Genomic DNA, 12,703 nt, shown 5'->3' with positions numbered 1-12,703 from the left:
TCCCCCAAGTCCCGCCTGGTGCTCTGTGGTAACGAGCATGCCTAGTCGCTTCATACAAGACAAAACAATGTCATTTTCCCCCCTTTCCACTTGATGACTTTGTGGCATCCTTGCAGAAGGTGCTTGGCTCCTTCCTTGGGCAGGCAGGGATGGATTAAGCCTCTCAGGGAAATTGTTGCCTTCAAAAGATGCTAAACCCTAGGAAAATAATCGGGAAGGATTTTAGCAACCATTCACAGAGCATATGTGGTTGAGGGATCTGAAAAATCCCTCCAAGTCATCCAGGTGTGCAAACAGCTACTGGCAGCACAGGAGGGTTAAGTGGGCACCAAGGGTGGGCAGCACCAGGGCTCGAGGCAAGCCAGGGCTGCTCAGTGCCAAGCCTGCAGCCAGATGAATCCGTGGCACTGGCTGAACCATCCAGCCCTTTGTTTCCTGGCCCAGGACCAGCTACTGCCTCCCGTGGCCCATTTTTCATGGCGTCAGGGGCACCTTCCCCATCCATCAGATGATGGAAGTGGCAACGGCTTTTCCCCCCCACCCCCCACCTCTAATTGCTGCTTAACAAACTCTGCTTCTTGCAGCCTCCAAAATGGAGGCAGCCGAGGTGCAATCACAGCCAAGCCTTTCTGCATCCTGCAAAGGGCTGCGGAGGGTGAGCTTCCCTCAAGGCAAAGGCTTTGGCAGGGTGGTCGTTAATGACAAGGTCTTGCTTTTCCTCTGCAGTGCTTAAAATGTAAATGAAATTCATTATTAGCAACTCCATTGCTAATTACCATCTGAAGCCATTCATTAGCCTGTCAGCTTATTTGTTGGAGGACAACAGAGTGGATCGGTTATTCCAAGTGAAGAAATAGCTGAAATGAGCTCAGCTGCAGTGAACGGTGGGGTGGGAAAGGGAGGAGAGTGGGGATTGGGGGACAAAGGCACAGACAGCCCCAGCTATGGGGGTCTGGGCGAAAACCACTGGGAAAGAGGATGGGGAGTAATTTAAAATGGAGAAGAGACTAATGGTAAAGGCAGGAACAGAAAATAAATAGGAATAAAGCAGTTACACCCTGTGTATCATTTGTCTGTCCACCCTGAGCATCCACTCTGGTCACGCTGGGACCCAGGGACCGGTTTCTTCCTCCTTTTCTCCATTACAGCATCCCACGTACCAGTGCCACAGGCTGCCAGCACCCCATAGGGCTGGGGTCCCAATCCCTGCAGGACCCTCTTGCCTGGCCCCGATCCTGCAGGAAGCGTGAGCTTGGAAGGGCCATTTGGCAGAGGAGCTGAGAGAAGAGGGCTGGTGGTGGCAGGGATGGAGAGGGCAGGGGATGGCATGGAGCCAGAGCTGACAGCAGGCCCGGCCAAGCCTGGGAAAGAGAGGAAAAAAACCCAGAAACATATTCCTAACAGAGAGCAGGGCAGCTGGAGAGGAGCAGTAACCCGAGCCCCTGGCCTCTACCTGCCCTCTCTATATTTTCTTTCATCCAAGGTGGCCCTGCATGGGAGCAGGTTGGAAAGTCAAAGCATCCGATACAAGGAAAGTCTTGGCGCCACCATCCATCTCTGCGTCACATCGGCCCGGCTCAGGTCTCAGGCACTCATCACATTGCACTCAGTGGCGGGCTGATAGCAGCCCCAGGGAGGGATGCCAATGGATCCCTGGGGGGCCACAGCTATAGGGACCCCCTGCCCCAATCCTAACCAGGATCTGGGAGCCGCTGCTTCCCAGGACCAGCCCCTGGAGGATGTGACCCCAGTCTCCCCAGGGTGCAGGAGCTGTCTTGAGATGCTAGAGGAACCCTAGGGTGGGACCAAATCTCCACTAGCTGAACCAGCAAGAGAAACCCCTTACCCCTACCATAAACAGAAAACAGAAGAGCTCAAGATAATCTTCATTTTGAGCGGGCTTGTAAAAGACACCCTTTTATAGGACAAGTCCCTTTGCAAAGCTGCAGTACAATGAGCAGAAGAACATTGTAAGGACCCTGAGGGCATTAATAAACCCTAATGGTCCTGACCAACCCCAACTGGGACCCCCCACCCACACCCTACCCGTGGCCCAGGAGCTCTATTTAAGCTCAGTCCAGGGCATTTAGTCTAAGCTATGTGATGGTTGGTCTCTGGCTTAATGACAGCCATCCTCAGGCCTGACAGCCATTCTCATGCTGGACCCTGACCCTAGACTTGATGTGCAGATTAACTTTATGGCTTGGCTTTGAACCTGTCTACCTGATGGTTGATCTGGACTCTTGGTTGAACCTGACCATCCTTCTCAGCCTGTCCTGCTCAGGTAGCGTGGGATGGGCACTGGGCAGCAAAGCTCTTACACTAGCCTTGTGTTATCCCTTTGGTTCCCCAAACATCCCCTGGAAGGAAGGGGAGCACACATCTGTTTGATTTCTGAATATTTCTTCTTGTAAAGCCTCCAGGCAGATGGAAATGTGATGGTGCCAAGAGCAAGGAACAGCTCTGCAGTTGGCCATCACCAGAGGCTCAATGAGATGGGAAGGTGCTAGGGGACCTAAGGCAGGCAAAGAAGCAGGGAGGGAGCAAATCTGGATCAGAGAAAGCTCAAGAGACAAGAGGTAAGGATGGTAAAATTGGGACTGAGTTTAATCTGCCAAGAAATCCTCTCCAGAGAGTGGGGCTGGGGTTTGTGGCCAGCTCCAGATTCCCCAGGGCACTCAGTGCCTGTAGGGCCCAGGGATGCCCGCCGGCAGACAGGGCAGTGCAGGCAGAGCCTCGCAGCACTCCAAGTCTCAGAGCGGCCCCATGAGGTCTCACACATGGGTGAGCAGTGGAGCTTGGTGAGAGTGGGGATCCATTACTATGTCCCCTTCTCCCCTTCCTGTTTGTGTTCCTGCCCTGGGCTCCCCTGCTCTTTTGCAGGATGTGGAGCTGAGCTGGATGTACAGCAGTCCTGTACCCTGCAAGGATCAACAGCTCAGGGTCCAAGACCCAGAAGGTGCTTGGAGTAGACAGCTGGGCCGTCAAATATGGGGTCATCTATGGCATGCTTGTTTTCCTGCTTCCCTCTATTTTACCATCTGTGAAATAGGTGTTTTCCCTGTTTATGCCAGGTTTCCTTCCTCACAGCCCCACAGTGTGTTGCTGTTCATCTGCCAAGGGTCTTTGGCAACCAGGGCTCGCTGGTGTACAGAGAGATTTAGCTGCTTCCCTGCTTTTGACATCTTTCCATGGTGGGATGTTGTCCTTGCTGACCCTCCGTGCCCAATAAAGCATAATAATGTGCTGACGCTTGAGGTTGGACCCTGGGAAGGGAACATGATTTAGTTGTTAAATAAAGCCAGTTTTGTGACACTGCACCAACATGCTCACAAGAACCGAGACAGGAAGTCCAAGTGGTCTGTGTGGGGCTGCTTGTGATGACACTGAGGACACGGGACACTGCCTATGGAGTCCTCCTCATGTTGCTTGGAGCCCTTTGACTTGGAATTTATGTCCCCTTTATAGAATAAATCAGAGAATCAGTAAAGTTGGAAAAGGCTTCTAGGATCACCAAGTCCAACCCTCAACCCAACACCACCATGCCTCCCAAACCATGTCCCAGAGTGCCACGTCTACGTGTTTTTTGAACACATCTAGGGATGGTGACTCCACCACCTCTCTGGGCAGCCTGTTCCAATGCCTGACCACTCTTTCAGTAAAGAAATTTTTCCTAATATCCAATCTAAACCTCTCCTGATGCAGCTTGAGGCCATTTCCTCTTGTCCTATCACCAGTAGTTTGGGAGAAGAGACCAACACTCACCTCACTACAACCTCCTTTCAGATAGTTGTAGAGAGTGAACACAGTATTCGAGGTGCGGCCTCACCAGTGCTGAGTACAGGGGCACGATCACTTCCCTGCTCCTGCTGGCCACACTATTCCTGATATAAGCCCAGATGCTGTTGGCCTCCTGGCCACCTGAGCACACTGCTGGCTCATGTTCAGCTGGCTGTCGACCAACACCCCCAGGTCCTTTTCCTCCAGGCAGCTTTCCAGCCACTCCTCCCCAAGCCTGTAGCATTGCATGGGGTTGTTGTGACCAAAGTGCAGGACCCGGTACTTGGCCTTGTTAAACCTCATACAATTGACCATGGCCCATCAATCCAGCCTGTCCAGATCCCTCTGCAGAGCCTTCCTACCCTCGAGCAGATCAACACCTCCACCCAATTTGGTGTCATCTGCAAACAAGGAGTTTTGCAGGTTAGGAGGTTTTTGTCCCTGTCCTAGCCCACCTGTGAGTCAATCCAGCCCTTTCCTCTCCCCTTTGCCTCCCAACCTCATCATCACTGGCAAAAGCAATCAACATATCCTCTGCCCTTTGTGCAAGCCATTTATTACTACATGGAGCAGCCCTGGGTGTGAGGAAGACCACCATGGGAATCCAGGCAGGGCAATGGGGACGGTGGTGGCTTCAGACCTGCCTGGGACAGTGGGGAAACTTCCTGCTCTTGGAAAAAGTGACATGGGATTTCTGATGTCCCAGTGAGCAGTCCTACTGCCTCATGGCTGAGTGGAGAAATGGGAAGAACAGCTGCATGGCAGCTACTCCAGTGGCCCTGGGAGCGGGACTGGTGGTGACCTGGAGGGAGAAATAACTCCTGTTGTATCGCCAGCATGCTCACTGCAGTGCCTGGGTTTTTTTAGACTGCTTTCTCATTAGCATACTGATTTCTCTGACCTCGCTTGTAGGCGGTGGCAAACAGCCTGCACCCTGCAAGCACAGCTCCTGTGTGTTTGGCAGGCTGTATGCCACGAAGACCCTGGGCACACGTGCACACATGAGCTGCATGTGGGGTCTTACCTGCTGCTGCATCTCTGTTGTGCGTGCTTAAAGGATGAATTAGTTGGCTTAAAAAGTAGTAATAGTCCCAAAATTATGGATGGCGTCACATATGCAGTGGGATGTGGGCATGGGGGGATCCCCTAAATTTGGTCCTGCTGGTGTGACCTTCAGGCTACCCTTCGCTTCCAGGGTACAGGAAGCCTGTGCTACCCGGGCCTGCCTGCCCTGCCAGGCTCTGTCCCGCAGAGCCCTGCCCAAGCAGGGTCTCTCCTCCTATTCAAGCGGAGCTTACCATACCCATGCCCAATGGAGAGTCTGCCCTGCCCCATAGAGACCCCACCACTCCACAGAGACCTTCCCGCCCTCTAGAGGCCCCGCCCCCGGGTGTTGCCCCCGCCCTCGGCCCCGCCCCTCCTCGCTGGCGGCAGCAGTACCCTGGACAGCGGCGGCGGTTACTCTCGCGAGATCTCGGAGCCGCCACCACCCGGGTACGAGCGGCCCCGAGGTCTCGCGAGATTTTCGGCCGCTGCGGCAGGAGCAGCTCCGGGCGGGCGGCCGCCGCTACCCGTCGCGGGACGGGACCGGACCGGACGGGTCACGCCACGCCGGTGAGTCCTGCGGCCGTGGGGAGGGGGTCGACTGCGTCCCCTCCCGCCCCGCACCTCACTCGGAGGGAGGTGTGCAGCCCGAGCGTGGGGCTAACCCGCTGTCCTCCCCTAGCCAGGCCGCTGCTGGGATACCAGCGCCCGGCCGTGGGGGTACTGGTCGTGGTGGGGGGGTGCGTGGGGTACGTAGCACTTCGCCTGTGGAAACCCACGGGCAGCAATCCCCGTCGGGACCAAACCCTGCGTGCCCTCCCCGAGCATCGCACCGGAGAGGGGGCTGGCACTCCAGGCACCCAGTCTGGGGTTTCTCCTCGGTGTTATCACCCGTGTGGGGCATTGCAAAAGCTCCCCCCCAATTTGCAGCCCTCCCCCAATTTTGCAAAAGCCCCCTCTTTTTGCAGAAGCCCCCTGATTTTGCAAAGCCCTCGCAGCAGCAGGGCAGGTGTAGGGTCAGGGGCACGCCCGGCCGCGTGTCCCCGCTCCCGCCACACGTGCGTGGGGGTCCACCTCGCCTCGCTGCCGCCTGGGGAGATGTCAGCTGCGCAGGCAGGCAGGCAGCTCGTATTTATAGCGCCAGGGGGATGGAGACGTCCGTGGGATGTCGGGAGACGGCATGCCGGCGAGCCGCGGGGGTTTGGTTTGCCTAGCTGGCGTCTTTGGTGATGGGTGGTGGTTGGGGGGTGTGTGTGTGCCCTGGCAGAGACCCTCAAAACCTTCAGAGAGCCCAAAGCACTGACCACTGGGACGCTGTGTCATGAGAAATGTGGTCACTGCTGCCATTCCACTGCCTAAGATAGCCTGGAAGAGGGCAAAACCTGCGGGCAGCCCCCAGCAGAGCCGTGCAGGCAGGTGGGGATACACAGAGTGGCCATCTTCATGCTTGTATCTGAAAACCTCAGCTCTTAATTTTTGCTTTAATTTTGCTTAATTTTTGCTGCTGGGACAGGGTACTGGGACAGAGCATGGCACTGTCTGGGATCATCCTGGGATGCTGAGCTCCCCCCTCTCCCACCTGCAAGATACTGCACAAGGTGCCAAATGACATGAGTAATCGTTAAGCCAGCACCCAAGTGACTCATTAGTGACAATCACCACTGATTTTTATTTTTTTTTTCTAGCTGATTTCCCTGCTCCCTTTCAGCCTGGTTTCTGGATTGGGCTTGCAGAGATGGGAGTTGTGATGCTGTCAGGAGGCAGTCAGGTAGTTCCCTGTGCTGGAAATCTTTGCAAAAGGAAAAATTAAAAACAACAACAAATAAACTGGTTTTGGGCCAGATAATGAACTTGAGGATTTCTAACTGCCCACAGCTGCCTCTGGTGGGGCTGCATCCCTCCCATCCAGCCTGGCCCCTTTCCTGGGGCTGGATGTAAGTCAGTCAGGAGTGGGAGGTTAAGCCTGTACCCTGCCCCACATTGCTGGATCTTCTCTTAATCTTCTGCCTTAACTGGTGCGTAAGCCTCGGGCTATAGGAGCCAGGATTTATTCTGCTGCCAGCCAGGTGCCGGGGGTAAGCCTGGACGTGTGAATACTGTAAAGTGCCTGCATAAATAAAGCAAACTGCCCTGTTATGGTGCTGTTCTTGAGCTATTTTGGAGCAGTGGGAAGATGAAGGCTCTTTGGGGAGGTACCTGACTACTTCACATCACTTCTTCTCGTTTTCCTCCAGCTTTGGTAAAACTCCCAGGTTTTTTCCCTACGTTTCCTGTGGAACAGAGAGACTCAGCGTGTGCCAGCATGGCAGGTACGGGGGATCTCCAGTGGGGCTGCCCCTCTCCTCTGAAGCCCATCTGGGACTTTACTGGCCATAATGTCACCTTGTTAGTCCCCGGTGGGGTTGCAGATGTCCATGCTTGGAGGATCCATGTGGCCAGCAAGGGCTAATTTTGTCTTGATGCTTGTGGGTGGGTTGGTGGTGGTTATGAGGGGAAATCCTTAATGCTTGCATGAAACCCATCAATTTTGGGCTGAACAAGACTAATTAGGAAGCTCTTGATTTACATTCAGCTTCATGCAGTGCCCAATGCTGGTGAAACTTTATTGCAGAAAAAGTGAACAACTTCCCTCCCCTGCCGAGGTTCATCCCCCTGAAGCCATGTTTCTACCAGGACTTTGATGCAGAGATCCCACCACAGCACCGTACCATGGCCAAGCGGCTTTACTACCTCTGGATGTGTGAGTTGCTGGGCAGGGAAGGGCTTGGGTGGGTTTGTGTTTGCCTCTCTGAAGGCTGCTCCTCTGGAAGGTACTGGTTGGAAGAGCAGAGCAGGGTCAGGGGAAGTCCTTCTGTCCCTCCAGGTCTTGGTGTCTCCTGTTAAAACCTGTTGGGGATGGAACAGGGGCTGCAGCGTCCCATGGGCTTCAGCCCTTCTAGCCTCCAGGATGGAGGTGTGGAGCTGGCTCAGTGTCCAAGGGCCATTGGTGGTGACGTTGATGTCCCACTGGAGCCTGCTGTGAGGAGGGGATGGCTCGGCACCCCTGTGTCCTCCTGCTGAAGGATTTGCTCCCCTCTTCACCTTGCTTGGCTGCTAGCCTTGCCCCACTGGAGAGCTTACAAGGCTCCATTGGCTTCCTTTGGCAGCCGAGCTGGGGAGGGTCCCACTGCCACTCCAAGCTCCTTGTGAGCCCTTTGGCAGCGGCCCAAGGCTGAGATGCCACTTGGACTGGAGGGCCAGGGTGCCTGCTCCCCAAAACAGGGGAGCCTGGGGCTTCCCCCAAAGCTGGATCTTGCCTGCTCCTCTTGCATGCCTCTGTGTGCCGTGCTGTGTTAACAGAGCTGTCACCATCTTCTAACTCTTAAAACTAGCCTGGATCTCTCCTGCTTACCAAACCTGGGTAGGGAGAAGAGCCGGAGGGACATACTGCACCCCGATGTATATGGAAATGTTACTGAAGGTGATGCTAGTTGTTGTGTGCAGCTTAGGGCAAGCTGGCACCATTGTTTTAGTTTTATTTAGAAGAACTTAGTTGCTTAATCAGGCGTTTTCCCTGAACTTTGGAAGCACATCAGTGCCCAGGGAGTGCCTTGTGCTTTGGAGGCAGGTTATAAGGAGCTGAGCTGGCACCAGAGAGGCCAGACGTTCCTGCTTTTGGCACGGTGCCAGGCTGGCACCCCGGGGCTGTGCCTTGCTTCATTTTTTGGGGACTGCATCCCATTGGGAAGGTGACCCAAGGCTAGCTTCTCCTATCATGTCAGGAGGTTTAGTGTATCTTTTCTATGAAGGGGGAGGAAAAAAAAGTTGTGCTTCCCTGGAGAAGCTGTCTTGGGAGTCTTAAATCCCCTTGCCATCTCAATCTGGATGTACTTGCTCTGCGTAACTTAATAGAGCTCAGTTCTTGCTCCAGCTTCTCCCACAGCATAAGCACCAGCTCTCTGAGCCAGTCGCCTGTCTGTTGGATTCTGTGTCTGGATCATTTTTCTCCCAAGTTCCCATGCAAAAAGCCACATGCAAGCACAGAGAGGCTGAAAGGTTCCTTTGGTGTCCTTTGGGGCTTCAGGGAGCAGCAAGCGCCCAGTCAGCCTGGCCAGCTGAGCTCCCTTTCCTGCCAGCTGCAGCTCTCTTGCAGGCAGCGGTGGGAGGGTTTTCATTCTTGTCAGAATAATGAATCATTCTCAAAAATCGGAGGCGTCAGAATGTAGATGAGCCTCTCTGCTTTGTTCTATGTCTGCTAAGCTGGACTTCATAGTAATAACCCTTGTATCACTTAACCCCAAGCAAGGGTGGGAGAAGCAAACACACTGTCCCAGTGAACTGCCGAGGCAGGGGCCAGGAGTTCAGTACTTCAGCTGTCAGCGATGCTCGTGGGATGTTAGCTCGGAGAACTCTTGCACAATTCCTTCAGTGAAACCGTAGCTGGAGGCAAGTGACAAAGCTTCACTTTGATTCTTACAGTTTCCTTCTGTTAGTGGAAACGTGCCCTGGCTCACTGGCAGCGGGAGGATACTGCTCTTCCCTGTTTTCGGAGCCCCACAAGCCCTGGACCTGCTTAAGACATTACAACTCTGAGCAATATATAATTTCCCCCCGCCCCCCGCTCCTTAGCTGAGGTTAGAGCCCCTTCAGCTGAGTCAGCCTGGCAATGTTCTCCAGACTCAGCCAGCTTAATTTAAGTGAAATCCAGCTAGGGTAATACATTGCTGGCCAGTCCCGCTGGAGGTCAGCCCTGCTTGGGCATCCCAGGGGTCAGGGTCTCTCGTATCACGCCGATGTCCTTGCGTACACGCTACTGTGCTCCCTCTGTGTGTGTGTGTGTGTTTGCAGTGAACAGCATCACCTTGGCGGTGAATCTCGTTGGCTGCCTCGCATGGCTGATTGGAGGCGGTGGAGCTGTTAATTTTGGACTGGCAATTCTCTGGCTCATTCTCTTTACGCCCTGCTCCTATGTCTGCTGGTTTAGACCTATTTACAAAGCTTTCAAGTAAGTGGTCACACCTGAGCCCGGCTTCTCATGGTCTTTTTTTTGTTTTGTTTTGTTTTACTTCCTAAATAGTTAGCACTTAGTTTGGGGCGCTGCCTGAATTTTTGGGGAAATTTCTGTTCTTTCTGTCCAGCCCTTTGGCTTTACTTCTAACCTTCAAAGCAAGAGCGTTTGGGATTTCCCGAGGGCTAAAACCCCAACCATGCAATAAAAGGACATGCGCCTCTGCACAGCATTGGGGGGAGTGGTGAGGATGCCGTTGGGGTGCCAACTTTCCCTCCCCTCCTGCCCATCCTTGAGGCTTCTTTTATATTTTTCCATGAGTCCTCGAGGTGCTTATATTATCTGTGCTGTTGAGGTCAATCCCCAGTGCAGTATCCCCAAATCCAGAACACTGGGGGTGTATTTCTTCCCCATGTGGGAAGGTTGAGCCTGGTGGTGGGGTGGTGTGAGCTGAGAGCCGTGTCTGAACAGGGATGCCCTCTTGCCTGATGTGCAGAGCTGGCTGAGCCGTGGGGATGGTCTGATACCCTGTGGCTTTCCCAGGTGCTCCTTCACAACCTTCATCCTCTTGCAGTTTCTCCCTTGCCTGTAGTTTTGCTCTGGTGGCTGCTGTCTGCAGGCAGCTCTGCTTCTCACCACCTTCTTGCTAAACCACAGCTGCTTCTGCCCCGAAAGGGTCCGAGACATGGGAGCAGTGCAGCAGGGATAGAGATGTAGAGAGTGACTGAGCCTTCTCTTGCAGGACAGACAGTTCCTTCAGCTTCATGGCCTTCTTCTTTACCTTCATGGCCCAGCTGGTGATCAGCATTATCCAGGCAGTGGGAATCCCTGGCTGGGGCGTCTGGTAAGGAAGATGCTGCTCTTGCATTGGGTGCAAGGACAGTCACCATTGAGCTGGTGCTGTGGCCTCTTGGTGTTTTAAATGCCCTCAGTGCTTCAGTGCCTCCTCTCCTTGGGGAAGATGGTTTGAGGAGCTGGGAGGGTTGTAGAGGAGGGATGCTGGCAGGCTGCCATGTGCAGAGCCAGCCAGGAAAGCCGCAGGCTGCTGAACGGACCGGTTGTTTTCATCTCCTTGCAGCGGCTGGATTGCAGCGATTTCCTTCTTTGGGACCAATGTGGGGTCGGCCGTGGTGATGCTGATCCCCACTGTCCTGTTCACAGGGATGGCGGTCTTCTCCTTCATCGCTCTCACTATGGTATGGGAGGAGAGTGGGATGCCGCATTGCTTCAGGGAGCCCTTGCCGCTACCCTGGAGGGTCAGTGTGAGCTGCAGTTGCTCAACACCTCTGCATTTTCTCTTTCCAACCTGCTACAGGTGCATAAGTTTTACCGGGGGAGCGGGGGGAGCTTCAGCAAAGCCCAGGAGGAGTGGACCACAGGGGCGTGGAAGAACCCCCATGTCCAGCAGGCAGCACAGAGCGCAGCGATGGGGGCGGCGCAGGGGGCCATGATGCAGCACGAGACGCAGTACTCAGCCACCCCGAACTATACTTACTCCAATGAGATGTGAGCAGCGGGACTGTGTCCTTGGGCAAAAGATCTGGGGGCTGGGAAGGGAGGAGGAGGAGGATGGCTGAGCCGAGTTTCTGCAGCTATTTCAGAAAGTCAGAGCGTACCTTAATGGTGGTTCTTTTCCTGTTCTTTGTAACGAGATCATTTGGGATTTTTTTCTTTTCTCCCCGTTCCGTTGTTGTCTCGAGCTCTTATTTTCTCTATTATTTTTCATTTTGAAGAGGCTGTGAGTTGACCTGCAGGGCTCTTGTTGTGTGTGGTAGTAAGTGTATGTTCATGTGTCTTCTTTTTCCCTGTGAAATAGTGTATGGTGGTGGTTTTTTAATTACTGTGGTGATAGGTGTACATTAGAACTACATCAGCCAAAAGCCCCCCCTTCCCCAAAAGGGAAAGATAAAAATAGCAACCAGCACCTGCCTCCCCTCTTGGAATAAGCACTGAACCACAGGTTTCCGAGGTGTGAGAGTTTTCTCTTTCAGTTGGTAGTGCCCAGCCACTTGCCAGTCTCAGCAAGGGCAAGCAATCCTGGGAATTCTCCTTTTTCTCTTGCTTTTTAACTAGCAGGTGGCTAGCTGATTTAGCATTAAAAAAAAAAGAGGAAAAGAAAAAAAGAAACCCTAAATCCTGCTGTTGATATACTGGAAGCCAAGAGATTCCTAATCTACACCCTGGCTCAGGATCTAAAACTTCTCAGTGTGTGGTGTTGTAAATTAATAGTTCATATTTTGATGTGGAAGACCAGTGTTTGTGCGTGCCTGTGGGCAGGAACCTCGGCGTGCTGCGTGTGTGCATGTGTTGGGGAGCGAGGACAGTTTTTTCCCCTGCAGGATACAACTGTCCCATTGCAGATTCTGCATCCTAAGTCTATTTTTTAAAGGCTTGTATTCTGAAAAGCAGCCATAAAATTGGCAGAGCGTTTCTCAGAGGATCTATTCTTGGGAGAGGCTCTGGGTCAAATCTTGCCACCCCGTATGCAAGCACATACAACCTGTGTCACTGACCACGTAAGGAGTGAGGCTAAGATTTGTCCCTCTTAGCTTTTGAGGCATGCAGTAATTTAAGGTTCTTCAGGAAAACTCCAGGCCAGTGGGAAGGATTCCTGCTCACTTGCGCTTCTAAACAGCACAGTGAAATGTGGCCATGTATTTTCCTGGTGCAGAGATCCCTGCTCCTGTCAGGCCTGAATCCCTGCCCAGTTAGGGCAAGTCGGGCTTTAAATAATCATCTTGAAAGTTAGCAGGAGGCAGCTGAGCTCAGACAAACACCTCTTGGGCTGTGGCAGCTGGGAAGTGTGGCTGGCAGACCCTGGGAAAGATCGGTTCCTAAGTGGGAGCTGACAGACACTGCAGGGCAGGAATAGGGAAAGCTCCTTCTCAGAGA

The 12,703-nt window shown here is 53.5% G+C and overlaps 2 protein-coding genes across 3 annotated transcripts in view; both read left to right on the top strand.

Moving 5' to 3' along the window:
• The first annotated feature begins 5,302 nt into the window (after positions 1-5,302).
• SCAMP5 (secretory carrier membrane protein 5) lies at positions 5,303-11,564 on the top strand. Of its 2 annotated transcripts, XM_064456800.1 has the most exons (8): positions 5,303-5,394; positions 6,510-6,592; positions 7,059-7,133; positions 7,436-7,564; positions 9,652-9,808; positions 10,554-10,655; positions 10,890-11,007; positions 11,127-11,564. In XM_064456800.1, the coding sequence occupies exons 3-8, from the start codon at positions 7,127-7,129 to the stop codon at positions 11,319-11,321; spliced, it is 708 nt and encodes a 235-aa protein (XP_064312870.1). In that variant the 5' UTR covers positions 5,303-5,394; positions 6,510-6,592; positions 7,059-7,126; the 3' UTR covers positions 11,322-11,564. The 2 variants fall into 2 exon arrangements, with proteins under 2 accessions (XP_064312870.1, XP_064312869.1); XM_064456799.1 differs by lacking the exon at positions 6,510-6,592.
• Positions 7,474-12,703, top strand: part of PPCDC (phosphopantothenoylcysteine decarboxylase) — a 32,606-nt gene continuing 27,376 nt past the window's right edge. The window contains exon 1 of the mRNA XM_064456802.1: positions 7,474-7,564. The gene's annotated coding sequence lies outside the window, so the exon portion shown is untranslated. The remainder of the gene's footprint in view (positions 7,565-12,703) is intronic.

Source organism: Phalacrocorax carbo, chromosome 7 (assembly GCF_963921805.1).
Source record: "Phalacrocorax carbo chromosome 7, bPhaCar2.1, whole genome shotgun sequence".
Lineage (NCBI taxonomy): Eukaryota > Metazoa > Chordata > Aves > Suliformes > Phalacrocoracidae > Phalacrocorax > Phalacrocorax carbo.
Note: the sequence above shows the minus strand (reverse complement) of the source record. Positions and strands in the feature narration are given on the sequence as shown.